At 43.1% G+C, this 18,822-nt stretch overlaps 1 protein-coding gene across 2 annotated transcripts; it reads left to right on the top strand.

Moving 5' to 3' along the window:
- The first annotated feature begins 1,385 nt into the window (after nt 1–1,385).
- On the top strand, nt 1,386–17,774 carry cldn2 (claudin 2). 2 transcript variants are annotated; one of them, XM_054756179.1, is made up of 3 exons: nt 1,386–1,898; nt 2,449–2,580; nt 13,351–17,774. In XM_054756179.1, the coding sequence occupies exons 2-3, from the start codon at nt 2,457–2,459 to the stop codon at nt 14,175–14,177; spliced, it is 951 nt and encodes a 316-aa protein (XP_054612154.1). In that variant the 5' UTR covers nt 1,386–1,898; nt 2,449–2,456; the 3' UTR covers nt 14,178–17,774. The 2 variants fall into 2 exon arrangements, with proteins under 2 accessions (XP_054612154.1, XP_054612155.1); XM_054756180.1 differs by lacking the exons at nt 1,386–1,898; nt 2,449–2,580 and adding an exon at nt 10,471–11,190 and having other exon boundaries at nt 13,351–17,772.
- The last annotated feature ends 1,048 nt before the right edge of the window (nt 17,775–18,822 follow it).

Raw genomic sequence — 18,822 nt, forward strand, 5'->3', positions numbered from 1 at the left:
ATTATTGTCACTGAAACAATATGGCAGTTGAGTCTCGACTATATTGCCTGCAATCGGGTGGACCGGGACAACAATTTCGACAGACTGGTTGGTTCAGACATCCCCCATTACAAACCTCCTTTTTAATTTTTTTTTTTTATAAAGAAGCACTCTAGAGTTGGGATTGAACTTTAACGCTCTACTTTGCAAGGGAGCAGCAAGTACCGTTACATCAACAGACTGTCGATTAAATTGATGTGTCTGATGTGTCACGGCAGCGATGCGCGCCCTTTTAAGATCCAGTAGGTGTCAGTATGGCGACACAGTATAGATGTAGTTTGGGTAATGTGCTCATCTAACCGTCACTAGCTGCTATCAGTACGTAAATCAGCATTTAAGTAGTAATGCTTATTGTTATATTTAACCTTTAACAAAAGTAAGGAGCAAATCATTCTTAACCGAAGATTGTGTTGGTAGTTCCGGCCGGCTTGGTTTCAAACGATCTCATTGGCCAGTGGTGAGTCACGAGGTCAGTTGAAACGTTGTGATTAGTCGGGTTGTCACTGGTGGGGGCGTTCCGTCCTGAGCTAAGACTAAGAATAGAGAATAGGCTAACAAGTTTCATTGTTTTTTCAGCTAATCCGTATAATTTGTCTAAATTTATTAAAAACATCGTGAAAATTTTACATGAATGTTGTTCATTCAGTCATGTCATTGTATTCTCAGGGAACTGATCGATCGCAACAGACTGTTCAGGTCGTCTTAAAAGTGCTCATGACGCCACATATATTTAAAAACAGCACGATAAAATCAAGTATTCTACTAATTAAAGTTTTTGTCCTACTATTGTCATCCGCCAGGAAACAAATATAAAATAAGAGCGAAATGAAGTTGTGAACTGCCGTCATCTTGGCTGTGACGTCATGGCTAGCACAGTTTCTGACAACCACACATCAAAACAGCCATGGAGCCAGCAAAGCGAAGAACATGAAATATTAACAACAATAACACAATAGTAACATTCACTGATATTGTTTTATGGTGAGTAGTTATTAATACATTTTAAATTGTTACTACATACATTTATACATTAGTTTTTCAACATTTACAGAAAAAGCACTGTATCAGTTTCGGAAGCCAGAGCTGCGTCCGCTTGTTGACAAAGCAGTTAATTAAGCATTTGATACAACACACATAAGAAATGGGCCAGGACAGGTATTTAGATCCGTTTTAATAATGTTTCGATTTGTATCACGATTTGTGGTTGCTGATATGATTCAAGGATGATATTGGCTCATTTAGAACGACGGAAACGATTCAGTAACTTTAAATCGATTCAGTAACTTTTTAGCCAAAAATTCAACCAGCCTGACTGTGAAATAAATACAGTAGTACCTCGCATAACATAAACCACCTTTTACATGAATTCCACTGAACATAAAATTTATGTAAAGTTTTTGCATCGTATTACAGAAGAAATTCCATATAACATAAAGTGTCAAGTCAGTGCAAGTCTTTTTTTTTTTCAATCAACTTTATGAATGCCTCAAGTCGGTGCAAGTTCAGACTAACACTTGGTGACGCCTTCTGACACATCACGCTCTCATTTGCTGATTTTCGGGGCACCGCCTACGCTCTCATCTCATTGCCTGACTTATACAGCACGTACGTGAGTTTGTGTGAGAGACAGGCTTGTCCCTTCAGCCTCCTGCCTCTTCGTAGTCCCCCTGAAACTAACTTAAACAATAAAGTTAAGTTACAAATTAAAATTTTGCACACAGCATTATCGTGTAGTGCGTGTGCGTTTGTCTGTGAGACCAGCTGACACACTCGCGTTTCGACTCAGGCTAGTCCTCCTCCTCCTCCTCCTCCTCCTTTCTGCCTCCACTTGCGCTCCTGATCAAGACATCTCGTGAACGGTAGGATTGTTTTTGTTTTTCAGTTTTATTCATTTACAGTAATCTTATTTATTACCTTATTTTATATTGGAATGTTACTCTACTATGTTTATGCTAACGTTTTCTCATATTTTATTTTGAAGTGCTAAAGGGGTGAGTTTGGGAAGATCTTGGAACGGATTAGGCTATTTACATGTATTTTACGCTTCGTATAACATAAAAACCTTATAACATAAAGGTTCTCGGAACGGATTATTTACGTTGTAGGGGCGTCTACTGTACCTGGATACTGGACAGTACAGGTGAAGTTTCCTAGAGTCCTGTTGTTTTTTGTAAGGGAATCAGGTATAAATTAATTATGGACATAAACAAGTAAACAACAATTAATGGCGAATGCATTCACATTTTATTTGAATAAAGTACAAATCAGCACTTCAGGTTGAATGAACAATGAATGAATTAACAAGTTGAATTAAATCAACTCCTTCCTGACCCCACCACCTTATCGTGGTGAAGGAGTTTGCGTGTCACAATGATCCTAAGAGCTAAGTTGCTTTTACGCCCCTGGTAGGGTCACCCATGACAAACAGGGGAGGACCTGTTGTGGCTCAACAGACCCCAATGAAGATACAAAACTTTGGACCAAGATTTCCCTGGCCTGGACACGGGTCACCGGGGCCCCCCTATGGAGCCAGGCCTGGAGGTGAGGCACGATGGCGAGCGTCGGGTGGCTGGGCCTGCACCCATGGGTTCTGGCCGGGCACAGCCCGAAGAGGTAACATGGGTCCCCCCTTCCATGAGCTCACCACTCGTGGGAGGGGCCAAAGGGGTCAGGTGCAGAGTGAGCTGGGTGGCGGCCAATGGCGGTAGCCTTGGCGGTCCGATCCACGGTAAAATCAAAGAATGGGGGGCCAATTTGATATTTCACATATTGTAAACCAACCCTTGTAGATATGCTAACAAGTTATATATTTAAAGAAAAAACAGCCTCCACCTAAGCTTTGCATTATGGGTGACAAGGTACATTATTACTTTTTCTCCACTGCTCGTTTTTCCATTTATGCTGTTGTTCTTCAATTTTACAAATATTTCAGTTGTCTTTTAAATTTGTTTTCAAATAAACTCAAATAAACATTATTCCCATAATATTTTGATTTTATTCTTGTAATATCCCAACTTTTTCCCAACCTAAGTTTCCAAAAATGTAAACTTTATTATTTTATTTTGCAATAATTATCACGGAAATTATTGTGAAAATTAATTCTTTTATTTTATATCATTACGACCTTATGCTCTTAAAAAAATTGTCCTAATGTTACAGTTTACAATGCAATTCATATTATCACTTTATTTTAATAGCTGTACTTTATTCTTGTAAAATTACTGCTATTTTTCCCATTTTCTGGTTGTTTTTGTTAGTTTTTGTGATTAATTCTATTTTTTTTAATGTGTTGAGGGCTGATAAAAAAACAGTCGCAGGCCACAAATGGCCCCTGGCCGCACTTTGGATATCCCTGCCTTAGAGGGAGTACTGGAGAGTGTTCCCTCGAGGGATTCCCTTGTTCTGCTGGGGAACTTCAACACTCACGTTGGCAGCGACAGTGAGACCTGGAGAGGTGTGATTGGGAGGAACGGCCCCCTGAGCTGAACCCGAGCGGGGTTTTGTTATTGGACTTCTGTGCTCATCACAGATTGTCCATAACGAACACCATGTCAAGCATAAGGGTGTTCATATGTGCACTTGGCACCAGGACACCATGGGACGCAATTCGATGATCGACTTTGTGGTTGTGTCCGTCGGACTTGCGGCCACATGTTTTGGACACTCGCGTGAAGAGAGGAGCGGAGCTGTCAATCGATCACCACCTGGTGGTAAGTTGGCTTTGATGGTGGGGGAGGATGCTGGTCAGACCTGGCAAGCCCAAACGTATTGTGAGGATCTGCTGGGAACGTCTGGCAGAGTCCCCCGTCAGAAGGAGTTTCAACTCCCACCTCCGGGAGAGCTTCAACCATGTTCCTAGGGAGGCGGCAGACACTGAGTCCGAGTGGGCCATTTTCCGTGCCTCCATTGTCAAGGCAGCTGATCAGCGCTGTGGCCGTAAGGTGGTTGGTGCCAGTCGTGACAGTAATCCCAGAACCCGTTGGTGGACACCAGTGGTGAGGGATGCCGTCAAGCTGAAGAAGGAGTCCTATCGGGCCTTTTTGGCCCATGGGACTCCGGAGACAAATGATGGGTACTGGCAGGCCAAGCGGTCTGCGGCTCTGGCGGTCGCTGAGGCAAAAAACTCAGACGTGGGAGGAGTTCGGAGAAGCCATGGAGAACGATTTTCGGGGGGGTTCAAAGAGATTCTGGAAAACATCCGCCGTCTCAGGAGGGGGAAGCAGTGCATTGTCAATATTTTGTATGGTGGCAATGGTGTGCTGCTGACCTCGACTCAAGATGCTGTGGACCAGTGGAAGGAATATTTTGAAAACCTCCTCAATCCCACCGACACGTCTTCCGATGAGGAAGCAGTGCCTGGGGACTCCGCAGTGGGCTCTCCTATCTCTGGGGCTTACGTTGCTGAGGTGGTTACAAAACCCCTTTTTAGCAGGGCCCCGGGGGTGGATGAGATCCGCACGGAGTTCCTTAAGGCCCTGGATGCTGTGGGAGTGTCTTGGTTGATACAACTCTGCAGCGTCACGTGGACATCGGGGGCGGTACCTCTGGATTGGCAGACAAGGGTGGTGGTCCCCCTTCTTAAAAAGGGGGAGCACCACCAAGGAGGGTGTGTTCCAGCTATCGTGGGATCACACTTCTGAGCCTTCCTGATAAAGTTTATTCAGGGGTTCTGGAGAGGAGGATCCGCCGGATAGTTGAATCTCAGATTCAGGAGGAGCAGTGTGGTTTTCATCCTGGTCGTGGAACTGTGGACCAGCTCTACACTCTCTGCAGGGTCTTTGAGGATGCATCGGAATTTTCCCAACCAAGTTACATGTGTTTTGTGAAGTTGGAGAAGGCATTAAACCATGTTCCTTGAGAAATTCTGTGGGGAGCACGCTGGGAATATGGGGTACCAGACCACCTAATTCAGGCAGTTTGTTTCCTGTATGACCGGTGTTAGATTTTAGTTTGCATTGCCGGAAATAAGTCGGACCCATTTCCAGTGAGAGTTGGACTCCGCCAGAGCTTCCCTTTGTCACTGACTCTGTTCATTACTTTTATGGACAGAATTTCTTGGCGCAGCCAGAGCATTGAGTGGTTCCGGTTTGGTGGCTGCAGGATTGGGTCTCTGCTTTTTGCAGATGATGTGGTCCTGCTGGTTTCAACGAGCCGTGACCTTCAGCTCTCACTGAATCGGTTTGCAGGTGAGTGTGAAGCGGCTGGGATGAGAATCAGCACCTCCAAGTCCAAGTCCATGGTTCTTGCTCGGAAAAGGGTGGAGTGCCATCTTCGGGTTGAGGATGAGATCCTGCCCCAAGTGAAGGAGTTTAAGTATCTCGGGGTCTTGTTCACGAGTGAGGGAAGGATGGAATGCAAGATCGACAGGAGGATGGGTGCAGTATGCTCTTACTCCCAGTGACTGTAGTCTGTGGTGAGGCGGAACCCCGGTTTCTGCAGGAGCCTCGCGTGCAGGATACTCACAGGACAAAGAGGCAGATTGATCCCTATCTGAGGGTCGTTTCGGGTTTGATGCTGGTGATTTTTCGGATCTAGCGTTGGGTGGCGACCCCCGCAGGGACGGTTCATGGTTGCCAACCAACTGTCCCTCATGCGAGAGCGCTCAGCGAAAATGTTCCATCTCTGCGGGATCCATGTCTGGCCAGATTGTTCTGTCAGGCTCGACGTAAGCCGGTGTGGTTCCCAAAGTGCAGAGAGACAGGTTCCATATAACAAAGGGTATTTATTAATAAAAAATCAACTCTAGACACAGAGGGGGAAAAGGAGTTAATGTACAAAAGATACAACATAAGAGTCCAAAAAGCGAGGGGGTCTGAGCCTTAACAAGAAAAACACAAAGCCACTGCAAAAACAGCAAGCAGGGAAAAAACAGTAAAAAGATACGAACTAAGGACGCTGCTGAAAAAAGCCCAAGCAGGAAATAGTTACCATTAGCTGAACTGAGGACGCCGCTGGAGCAATACCCGGGACCAGGTGAATACAAATAAGCACAGGTAAGAGTCAGAGAGCCAGGACATGAAGCGAAGGCAAACACACGAAGCTGGACTGTGCGGAGAACGTAGCAAGCATGGGAGTACAATCTGATAATGAGTGTCTTCTGCCGCCATGCTAAAGAAGGCCAGTTGATTAAATGGTCTCAGGTGTGTACCAGAGGCTCCGCCTCAGCATTGCAGCAGTGCACTGCAATCAAACAGCATACAGGCGGCAGCAGAGCGACAACACAGAACATGACATTTGGTTCCCATTGCTTTCACAGTGAGTCAAGACAAAAGCTGTGATCGACCCACGGACCAAGTACAACCGCACAAAATATATAACGTATATATATAATATATAACTTAGACTTTGACATTTGTTTTAAAAGTCAACAGAGTAACTATTTACATGTTTTTGATAATCAAAAAGTCCAGGGAAGAAAATCATTTCATGTAAGCCTCACTACACACACCACACTACAAATTGGATGTACACAGTAATTCCGGGACAAAATTAACTAGTGTAGTGTATGAGGTGGAGTGCGTCTAGAGTCACTCTTTACAGGACAAAACACAATAGTCGCTTTCCGTGGCGTCATCCGTGCGCCCCACTCAACAGGCATGACTAATCAACTTGAAACTGACAGAGCTATGCAAACTACAAGATACAAGATGATGAGCAGTCTCTGTTTAGCTAACCTTGAAATTTGTCATGAAAACCCATATTATTGTTCTAAGATTTGTGGACTATTTCTAGTAAAAAAATGTGGATTTACTTAATGCCACCTTGGCACGCTTTTCCATGATCAAATGTCTTCTGGGTTTTTGAGTTTTTGTAAATTTCCATCTGCGTCAGTGCTTATGTTTTCCACAGTCTGGGTAAAGGAAAGCACCCTCTGTTAATACAAAACTTTTCGTTATCTGACACACAGTACCAAAACAACTGTCCACAAAATTTCTCGAACATAATACGGAAGAATCTGATTTGGCAAACAGCGTCGTTTGGAAATGTGAACAGGGTTACTTCGTCTGCTCGAGTGTTTCAACAAAAGTCTGCCACACGAGTGGGCATAATATCCAAAAAATATATAACAACAACAGAAAATCAACAAAAAAGCACCACAACAATATGAAACCAATGTACTCCATGCGTAGTTCAGAGAGGGTGGGTTCTTCAAGTGACGTTACTTCCTCCTTCGTCTCCGTTGTTCGACAGGATTGTTTTTCAATGGAGAAAAATGTAAAAAAGTGTAAATATGTATACATTTGAGCATCATATATATGCCTTTTAATCTTACTTTACACCGCAAAATAACAGGACGTTTTGGTGTCATGAGCATTTTAAGTCACTTTCATTGTAGTCTCTTTTATTGCAGTTCTTTCGATTTATTACTAGGGGTCTGCAAAAACCTGTGCAAAGTCACCTGAAATCAAATCATACAACACCAACATCAAGCTCTGAAATACACAATAATATTGTGACATCTAGAAATGCCACTTTGGTGCAGTGATGGAAAAGTTTTGGCTCATTACAAAGGACTCATGACACTTTTAAGTGCTTTAAGTGACATGTAAGTGAAAAAAGTATGAAGATAGGATATCCACTCGGGGTGTCTACACTCAGCCCATGAGATGAGACTATACACACAATATTGGGGTCACGAGAACAAGACACGACAGTACTTTAACATTACTTTTAAGAACAGTGCAACGACTAAATACGACTGGACAGACTTTTTTTATTTAACTGCGTCACAAAACAATGCAGGTACATTTTCGAATGTTGTTAGGTACATTTTGAAATGTATAACTTGCATGACCTAAGCATGATGCTTTTAACTGGTGAACTTTTTTTCCACAAATTGAAACAAAAACTAAAGTAAGAAAATGATAAAAGTTAAAATAATGTTGGAATAATGTTGTTGTGTAGTTAAGAACAAACACATGTCAAATAGATTACAGATTGCAGTACAGTAATCCCTCGTTTATTGCAATTAATTGCCTCCATTGGTTCCTTGAATAATAATATTGATAATAATAATGGATTCAATTTTATATAGCACTTTTCAAGGCACCCAAAGCGCTTCACAGCAAAGTGAAGCCATTATTCATTCACTCCTCAGTCACACACTGGTGGTGCTAATTGAAATCTGTAGCCGCAGCTGCCCTGGGGTAGACTGACGGAAACACGGCTTGTAATTCGCGCCAAAGTCCTCGCCGACCACCACCAAAAATTATTTCACATTCATATACCAGTGTGGGCAGCACTGGAAGCCAGATGGGTGAAACCAACACTCATTATTCACACTCCTACCGTCAGGCAGACGCTACAGGAGTTTGAAGTCCAGGACCACAAGGCTGGCAAACAGCTTTTACCCACAGGCCATCAGGCTTCTCAATGAAGCACTCAGACACGCCACACGCAACACACACTCATAGCACTTTATTTATTTATTTATTTATTTGTATTATTTACTTGTATTAATGTCTCTTCTGTTGTTGTTGCTTAATTTCTTGGTATTTATGTATATGTGTTTATGTTTCTTATGTTCTTATTCTTTCTTGTGTTTTTCTTTCTTTTCTTGGGAGAATGAACAGAATAAGATTTTCATTGCATGGTATAACTGCTGTTTTACCATGACAATAAAACTCTCTTGAATCTTGAATCTTGAATGTCTTGCCCAGGGATACAACAACAGTGACTGGATGGAAGGAGCGAGGATTCCTTCTTTAGAAATTGAATATTTTTGTAGTTAGGGCGTGGAAAACCTGCATATGTACCGGTATATGAAATACAGGTTTTAACATTATTAGAGCCATATAGACAACAAATAACACCCCTATAGTCACCTTTACACTCGTAGTACCCAATATAGCAGACATAATAAGACAAAATAAGACTTTTAAGACATAAATGAGACTCATGCTTGTGTGTGTTGCAATAAATGTCTTCCTGACATGTGGACAAGAAGTGATGTCGGGGGTCAGAGTTGAGGTTTAGCTGGATTACAGGATACAGTAGCCAGTCTTATTATTATGTTAATTGTTATTATGATTATTATGTTATTATTGTGCCTGTTGTGAGATAATTCAAACCTGTAATAAAACGTTGTTGTTCCGGCGATCAAGTCCGATGCTTGTGTGTCTCACCTAGCATTGCAGCAACATAACACCTAGTGACCAGTGTAGCATCTACATAGCAACTCATCTTTGAATTCGTGTTCTGAATGCCTTATGTCTACATTTTAGTTCATTTAACTATTTTATGCTTGAAAATGCTTAATTTAGGCAATAAATGTGTAAGATTTGCTGAAATATGCATATTTTTTGACAAATAGTATTCAACCACATTCAACCACGAAACAGCATGATTTATTAATTAATATATATTTTTTAAACCATGATAGAGTGAAGCCGTAAAGTTTGAACCGCGATGTGGCAAGGGACGACCGTAGATTAGTAGATTAGTTTTATGTTTATATTAAAAGAACTACAGTTCCCAAGATGCTTAAGAGTGCGGAACAAGGACATGAACCCCGCCGCAGCTGTTGAACTGTGATTACAAAGAGCACCAGCTGAGTGAAAACCCAAAGCCAACTTGGATTGCAAGGTTTATAGTGTGCGTAAATCCCTTAATGTGCGGTTCCAATCCTGCCTCGTGCACTGCCACTTCCATTTTATGTGTATTATCATTTATAGCAGAAATGTCATAGTTCACAGAAGCCATAGTTGATTGGCTTCTGGCTGCTCTGTTCTCGCGAGACAGCTTGTTTCTTAAACGAGGAACACAAGTCACATTTTAGCATTTTTCACTGTCATGGAAGTGCAAAAATGAGTTAGCCGAGCATAAAAAAAATATATAACTATAAAACTACAGCAAAACTATCCTCGGTGTCTTGGATCGATGATGGCTGACAGGAAGGTATTTGCAGAAGCAGTGTTATTTATTTATTTTGTTTATTTTGTTTTTAACTGGGGGCTGCACGGTGACCGAGCGGTTAAGCATGTTGGCCACACAGTCAGGAGATCAGGAAGATCTGGGTTCGAATATCCGTCTGCGTGGAGTTTGCATGTTCTCCCTGTGCATGCGTGGGTTTTCTCCGGGTACTCCGGTTTTCCTCCCACATTCCAAAAACATGCATGTTAGGTTCATTGGAGACTCTAAATTGTCCATAGGTATGAATGTGAGTGTGAATGGTTGTTTGTCTATATGTGCCCTGCGATTGGCTGCCAACCAGTCCAGGGTGTACCCAAATGTCAGCTGGGATAGGCTCCAGTGAGGATAAGCGGCATAGAAAATAGATTGGATGGATGTTTTCAACTGCTGCTAAAATACATTTGTGAATGTCAGCGGACATTTAATTCATTGTTTTGCTTCTTTTGTAAGTGAGCAGCTTTCCTAAGTTGCAGCGAGGTCCATTTCCTGTTCTGTGGTTATCGTCACTATTTTCCGTTACATTTAGTTGGACTTTTGACTTTGGCTAAGGTGTAAGCTCTTGTATTGGATGCCCTTCTTTCTATGAAGTTTGTTGATGTTTTAGTGCTTTTTTTCCCTCTCTGTGCCGCCTGAGTAACAAGCAGCGTGAGCGGATAATGTCCCTCTGTGGTTTTTACAATAAAGACCTCTGTGTTTTGTTGGGGGTTTTTTCTGCAATGTGTGGACGTTGGCCCTCATCAGGCAGGCTGCTTCTCACAGGAAGTGGCTGGATTACGCAGCTTTAATCCCATTAGGATGCCATGTGAGGCCAGGGGAATACAAAGAATGGAAAAGCACAATCTCAGGTGGAACGTACACCCATTTTGTTTTCTTTCTCAATGGCGTGTCAAAGGTCACTTTGTTTTTTTTTTGAGGCAGCCAAAGAGAGAATGATTAACTGGACTGTCAAGCAGGGAGTGTGTGTCTTTGACAGGCGGTGACGGCCCGGATGGCGGTGAGCATCTGACCATGACACGGATGATGTGCAAGAACACAGGACGCGACAAGGGTCTATCAAATATGTTGTTTCTTTGTTTTTGCAATGCAACCTGCTGCTGATGGGACTTTCGGCAGGCAAACATGTTAAAGTCTTCAGGAAACTGAGACAGAAGCAGGATCAACATCATCAGAAACAGTAGTTGTCTTCATCTCATCAGCAGCAGCAGTGAGGAAGCAAAGCAACGTGAATAATAACACACAGTAAGTCAAATTTACCAATACTTAAGTTACACATGAAAAATCACGATTAATGTGTTCAAATCAAAGTTATTGATGTGTATTATAAACTGTAAAACAATGAAGACATAAAAGAGAGGACGGCCTATAAAACAAGGCTGAAGTTAGCTTCTGATTCGCTGGTCTCCAATTCGATTTAAAGTGAAATGAACCTAATATGCCAGTGCGACCGCTTGTCCACTGTTTGTGACTCTTTTCAATGTGAAAACATTTTTACATCACATTTGCATGACACCCGCTATTGCTTGATTCTATGAACCTTGATTCTATGTGTGAAAATGCAATAAAGGAACATTCATGCGTTTCTTCAGCATCTAGACCAGGTTTGACCTGGTGCTTTTCGAAAACCACTAGACCTAGACTTCTCGAATCTGGACTGGATTAAGATACAGACCCCAAATGTTCATAAAACACAGTTTCTGGTTTGTGAAACCTTTATTGTTTTTGTGTTTTTGAGCAGAATCCGGTCTAATATGTTTTTTTTTTGCATTTTCACAAATAGAATAAAGGTTTCCCAAATCAGAAACTGGGTTTTTATGAACCTTCAGGGTATGTAGGTTAATCCAGTCGAGGTTTGAGAAGTGGTTTTTGACCCTCACCAGGTCTAATACGGTCTAGAGGCTGAAAACATAGAGAACTGTAAATGTTTTGCAGTCACACAAATAGAATAAAAGTCTCACAATTCTGTCCTTTACTCGCCAATGCCTCGCCTTTTCATCCGCTTTTGGGCAGACTGTCCTTGACTTGAAATATGTACAGTGTGGGAAATGGGACATTATGTCGCGGGGAGGGCTTTACACTAGCCCCTGGACAGGCACGCACGCTCTCTCTCACACACACGCACACACACACACACACACACACACACACACACAGACTGGAACATGAATTGAAACCCACCCGTCCATGATTGTCCCGTGCAGGGTGAACGTTACATGCCTAATTTTTAGCACCGTCTTTCTGCATGCTAACTATTGTGTATAAATATGATATTGTAGCCACTGTTACCCTAATTTGTCAACTGTCTGAGCATACACACAAACGACCCGAGCATTCCTTGGATCTCTGTGAGCGCCATCAGACGTGCACACTGCAGAACTTGAGGTAGTCCAACCTCCATTCTGTTGTGTTTTGTGTATGAGTAGGTTGAAACACACGGCAAGGCGTATTTCCAAATGGAGCCTTCTTTATTCCCAGTCTCAGACAAAACAAGCCGTGGAATCTCATACAATTCATGATTTGGATCTTGGAGGAAACCCCCAGTTTATCATTTCATTTTTCATTTCTTTTTCTTGTTTATCACTTATTTTGTTAATTATGTATACTTTAATTGATTGGATTGATTGGTGAAAAGGTGCAAACAGGATGTTATCATTGGCTGGACAGTGTTTGTCATTGTGTTGTATGCTGGCGCCTGGAACTCACAAAGTTGCATTGCAAAATTGTTATGTGTTTATTTAATTTACAGTCCAGGTTGGATTTTATTTTGTGCGATGCGTGGATTTGCTGTGCGCTGAGAACACGAGGGCAGTGCACGATGGTGCTGCTTGGTGAGCCCAGACTACAGATCATATGCCCTTTGTACACCCATCTGACCCCGTCACCTCTGACTGCTTGTTTGTGTGCTGTGTGTGTTCATTTGGAAAACTGTGTATCATCGATCACGTTTTAAATAGTTCATAAAGCATATTTTACTGAAATACTTGTCTGCAATAAGTTGCTTACTCAAAATGTCTTCCTTTTACGTTTTGAAGCTCTACTTAGAACCTCCGTAGGACCAGTGCGAAATGTCAATTCTTACAGTTTTGTCAACTGGTCTTAAAATTTGGATTCAATAAAGCAAGAAAACACAGAAATGGTGGATGATGTGGATGAGGGTTTCAGCAGCAGAAAAAGAGAGGGAAGGGTGAAGATGGGCAATGTTTTTTGGGTGGAAGGAAGCAGTTGGGGTTGTATGGGTGCTGGGGTGGTTAAAGGAGAGGGTGCTGTCGAGGAAAATGCCAGGATTATAGACGTGAGATGAGAGAGTGAGGGAGGCGCAGAGGGAGTTAGTTGTAGTTTCACAGATGGACTAAATGAAAAACTACACAACCTGTTAACTCATTTTCTATTCCTTGTGAACAGAGTTCGCCATGGCGTCGGCAGCTCTCGAGCTAATGGGCTTCTTCCTGGGCCTGGTGGGGATGCTGGGCACCCTTGTGGCCACGGTGCTCCCCTACTGGCAGATTTCTGCACACATCGGTTCCAACATCGTGACGGCAGTGGCCAGCATGAAGGGCCTGTGGATGGAATGCGTCTACCAGAGCACGGGGGCCTTCCAGTGCGAGACCTACAACTCCATCTTGGCGCTGACGGCCGACCTGCAGGCGTCGCGCGCCCTCATGGTCATCTCCTTGGTGCTGTCTATGCTGGGGGTCGTCATCTCAACTTTGGGGATGCAGTGCACCGTCTGCCTTGAGGACTCGGGGGCGGCAAAGAGTCGAGTGGCGGGGGCCGGGGGGTGCCTCTTCCTCATCGCGGGCTTCCTGGCACTCATCCCCCTGTCATGGACCACACATGAGGTGATCCAGACCTTCTACAGTCCAACCATGCCCACCAGTATGAAGTTTGAGCTGGGTGAGAGCCTCTACCTGGGACTGGCCTCGGCGCTGCTCTCCATGCTAGGGGGCGGCATGCTGAGCACCTCCTGCTGCGAGGAGCAGGAGAGTGGCCGCAGGAGGAGGGGCGGTGGCTACCCTTACCCCGTTGGGGGCGGCGCCACGCTGGCCACTGGAATGCACAACAACTCGCAAGCCTCCCGGAATCCCACTCTGCAGATGGGGGGCCTGAGTGCAGCCAGTAGGGCCCAGGCGCTAGTCCGAAGTGGCAGCGGAAGCTCGCACAGTGCTCGTGGAGCTCACATGGCCAAGAAACCCACAGCTGCAGGGTATGATGTCACAGGATACGTTTGAGAACATCAGGAAATTTGTCTTCTTGGCTAGGGCTGCACCCCAACCCCACCCAAAAGTGACTATTTGAAAAATTTGATTGAAAAATTTTGAGGCTGTATGCTTTGTGTAATAAATACATTTTGGCCTCTTTGAAGAGCATTACTAGAGTGTCCCGTTTGACACATCTACATTGCGTGGGTGTTCCTGCTTGAGCAAATGCCCTGTTGTGTAGATTATTTCTAGTCTTTTCTATTTTCTATTATTCAAATCTATTATGTTATCATTAATGGCTGGCAGGAGGAGCGATTGCGTTATGTGTTGTGCATGCGCTCGTGTGTGAACAAGAGTACACTTAGGCTTTGACTTTGTAGATTATTTTTAGTCCTTTCTATTTCTATTGTAAAAGAAGGGAAACGTCACCTCAAAAGTGTGTCATATCAAGATGAAGATGCTGATTAGCGTGGTTATTGCACAGGTGTGCCTTAGGTCTCCAAAGGCTAAGTGTTAGAGAATTTGCCAGTACTTCCAGCTGGCCTCACAAACGCAGACCACATGTGACAACACCAGCCCAGGACCTCCACATCCAAGATGGTCTGAGACCAACGACCCGGACAGCTGTTGCAACAATCGCTTTGCATAGCCAAAGAAGTTCTGCACCATCTGTCAGAAGGCGTTTCAGGGAAGGTCATCCGTTTGTGCTCATCATCTTCATTCGGGGTCTCCACCTGACTGCAGGTCGTCCTAACAACTTTAGTGAGCACATTCAATCGCATCTGGCGCTTTGGACAGTTGTTGTCTTCACAGATGAATCCTGGTTTTCACCGTTACAGGGCACATGACAGACAGCGTGTGTGGTGTCATGAAGATCAGTGATCCCCAACCCCCGGGCCGCGGCCCGGTACCGGGCTGTGGATCATTTGGTACCGGGCCGCACAGAAGGAAAAAACAATTTTCATTATTTCATTTTTTGTTTTATTTTGAAAAGTGTCCGGATTCTCTCTGTTACATCCGTCTCACTTGACACATGTCCATTGTGCGTGTGCTAACTTTCTCTCATGCCGCACAGATAGACTACTACTGTATTTTTACCATTTTTCTTTCACCTCATATTTGGTGTCAAATGCTGATACTATGTGGGAATGCATAAAGGTAAGTTTTGATGACTTATTGAGTGCTAATGTGCACATTTGTCTCAAGTTAATTCATGCTAGCGATGTAATAATCTCTCTGGAAAAACTTGGCTGGGACTTGAACTGGTGGATGGTGGGTCAGCATTCATTTTGTGCTTTTAATTTGATGTTATTCATGTCTTAGTTTTACACAATACATAATAAATACATAATAAATAAGATAAGTTTGATCGCTACAATGTACGAACCCACACCCCCACCCCCGGTGCGCGGGAGATTTGTCGGAACACAAGCCGGTCCGTGGGTCAAAAAAGGTTGGGGACCACTGATGTAGATGACTGGTTTGCTGGTATCAGTGTCGTGGATGGAGTGGTCCATGGAGGGGGTGGGGTGACGGCATGAGCACGGGTATGTTATGGATATGGAATGTTAAGCATCCCAGGATGTGCACGGCCAGCATACACACCATACATGTTACCCATTGAGCAGGCTGGGGATGATGTGGATCGTGTATACAGTACATGAGGGAAATGGCACCCCCCCGTCCCATCCTGTGGTCAGCATCAAATCATGCTGTCTATCAGCATCTTCATATTCCACACCTGTGAGTTGGATGACTTAGGAATGCTCACTAAGACAGATTTGAGAGAGACAGGCCTTCTGTGGTGCGTAAAAGTTTTACATCCTGACTTAGCCCACGAAAAATGGGAGCAAAACCCACAGTGATGCGTTTACATTTTTGTTGAGTGTACACCTGTATGTTGTGTGTGCGTGCAGGTGCTCGTGTGTTAGTGAGTGCTCTGTGGGCTTTGTCCCTGTGTATTGTTTCAAGTCTTTCTATGACGCAAGTTGGTGGTTATTCTTAATAACTGACGGGGGGAGTGATAACATTGCGTCACCGATGCCATGTCTGTTGCGTATTCACACGTTTGTGCTTGGGCAAACGTACCTGCGCTCATATTGACTGCAAGGCTTTGTTCACTTCCTGTACTCCAAATGTACTCTTTGCCAGTTACATAACAATGTGATAAAGTTGGAGTCACGGTAAATAAATTAGTCATGATAAATAATAATAAATAAATATATAACAATAAGTGATGAAAAGGTTGACAAAAACATACTTGGGTAATGAGTAGAGTACAGATGATGTACTCACAAAAATCAAATCAAATAAAAAAATATAGAGTTAGTAGTGCCAATCAAAAACTGGGCAATGACCTTTTAAAAGGATAAAAATCCAAGTTTAAAGAGTAGCGGGTGACATACAAACCCTTAAAAGGAAGAGACTGCAAATCCTGAACTGAAGGCAAATACAAACAGAAGAAAAGCAAACAAAACCCAATCGACCCGGACATGTGTTGACTGAACGAGACCGTGTTGGACCGACTAGTAACTACGTGATATTCATCCTACATTGTATCAAACTCTGTTAGAGTCAACTCATGATCTGGAATCATGAACCGTAAACTAAACTCCACAAATTCCAAGAAGTGAAGTCAAAAGGAGACCAGACGTGAGGAACAACACAAACCTAAAAACAATGCCATCTAGTGTACAAAAGAATAACTACACGACAAGGCGACCTGGTGGGTGTCAAACTAATACAGTAGTCAGTGGATCACAGACATGTTGTTGATGGGGCAGCTAGTCAGAAGGGAATTTTAAAGATGTTTAATGCGCTACAATATGCTTAAAAATCATGTTCAGTGTAAAAACACATAAATGCCCCACAGGAAATCATACTATCAAACTTTTGAAAAATGATTAAAACGCCCTGTGACTTCCTGGACCATGTTTTGTTTCCCTTTATTTCCTCGTTACAGGCTCTTATTTTTAGGCCTGCTGGCACACATGCCAGAATTTGTGGACCCCAGAGCAGAGACAAATAGGAGTGATGCAAAATAAAGACAAACACCATAATGCTCAACAACTTACAGGGAATCAGTCGGCTCGGCAGAAAGGAATAAAGACAACCAAGAATAACTGCAGCAAAATGTGGCAGGAGTTGCACAACACTGGCGAGATTAGGCAACAATCTGGCAACAAGTCAGTTCCTCAGCAAGGCTTAAGAAGGCCTAATTGCTCATTAGCTGCAGGTGTGCTGGTCAGGGCAGGTGGGAGGAGTCCTCTGCAGGACTGCACAGACACAGCAGACCAAAACAGAGTGCAAATCATGACACCTATTTTGCTATACTTCCTGTATGTACAATGACATGTATGTCAATACCTGACAGCCATGAACAGCAGTTCTGAAAATTTGTATGCAGCTTCTATGCAGTGTAATATAAAGATTTTTTTTACTGTACAATCTGTTCTTTTAAACCACAATTGGTAACACATGCTAGCCAGTGGTGGTGTTTATGTATATATGTATATTTTTATATAATCTTGAGCCAGTCCATTTAACAAATACGAGAATATTGTGTTACTTCATATTCATGTCCAACTTTGGCCTACGGAACTGTTTGGAAAACAGCATGGAACAGGCCCGCAGCATGGACCTCAATAAACAAAATATTTGCAACATCGTGCACCAGAGATCATACTGTATTTCTGCTTTGACTTTGCAAATTCATATACGGCCACAGCATTATACACTCCTGATAACATTTTTGCCGTTTGACGCCCCTGCACAACCTGAAGCGCCATTGTTCCATTGAAGGAAAAAGCACCCCAGATCATGATAGTGCCCCCTCCACTGTGCCATGCAGTAAATATATCAGGTCAGTAATGTTGGAATTTTCTCATCAGAGAAGAAAACGTTCTTCCATCTGTCAGTGATCCATGTTTGGTGCTCTCGTGCAAATTCCAAACATGGCAATTTTGTGGCGTTGAAGGAGACAAGACCTTTGACCTTTTTTCTTCTTAAAACCTTTTCTCGCAGATGCCATCTGATGGTTATTGGACTGTACTCGGCACCAGTAACAACCTTCATTTGGGCCGAGGATTGTCCCATGCTTGACGGCCAATGAGATCCTTCGGCTTCTTTTGGGTCTACTACTTGCCTTTTCTGTTCCATAACCCTCAGGATCTTTGAAGAAGTTTCAAATAACTGTCTTACTACGACCAACCTCAGCAGCAATGGCACGCTGTGAGAGGCCTTGCTTATGCAGCTCAACAATCCAACTGCATTGAAAGAGAGAAAGCATTTTTGCCTTTGCCATCAGGAGATCATGACAATGTTTATACCTGACAGATAATGACATTTTTGATCAACTGATGGAACGGCCTTTTTCACTTTAATGCTTGTTTGCAATAATAGCTTACTCATTTTTTTGTGTCTCACTCCCATTTCTTCTTTTTGCATTTTAAATCTCTGGTTAGAACCTCCTTATGATCCAACAGTGCAAAATGTAACATTTTGCAGTTTTTCAGCTGGTCTTCACATTTTGATCAGGAGTGGAACAGCCATAATTGCTCAGCTATTGTTACTAAAAATAAAAAAAAAGATGAAAAGTAAAATAACTGTACACGATTAAAAACGACACCACTTCAACTATTACATCCTGTCGGTACAAAATAACACATTAAAGAGG

The sequence above is a fragment of the Dunckerocampus dactyliophorus genome, chromosome 16 (genome assembly GCF_027744805.1).
Source record: "Dunckerocampus dactyliophorus isolate RoL2022-P2 chromosome 16, RoL_Ddac_1.1, whole genome shotgun sequence".
NCBI classification, from domain to species: domain Eukaryota; kingdom Metazoa; phylum Chordata; class Actinopteri; order Syngnathiformes; family Syngnathidae; genus Dunckerocampus; species Dunckerocampus dactyliophorus.

Excerpts from the sequence above, each read along its gene's own strand:
- cldn2 (XM_054756179.1), top strand. The coding sequence starts at position 2,457 with ATGACAAACAGGGGAGGACCTGTTGTGGCTCAACAGACCCCAATGAAG. Across the intron at positions 2,581-13,350 it reads CTATGGAGCCAGGCCTGGAG|AGTTCGCCATGGCGTCGGCA; the intron begins GTGAGGCACGAT and ends CCTTGTGAACAG.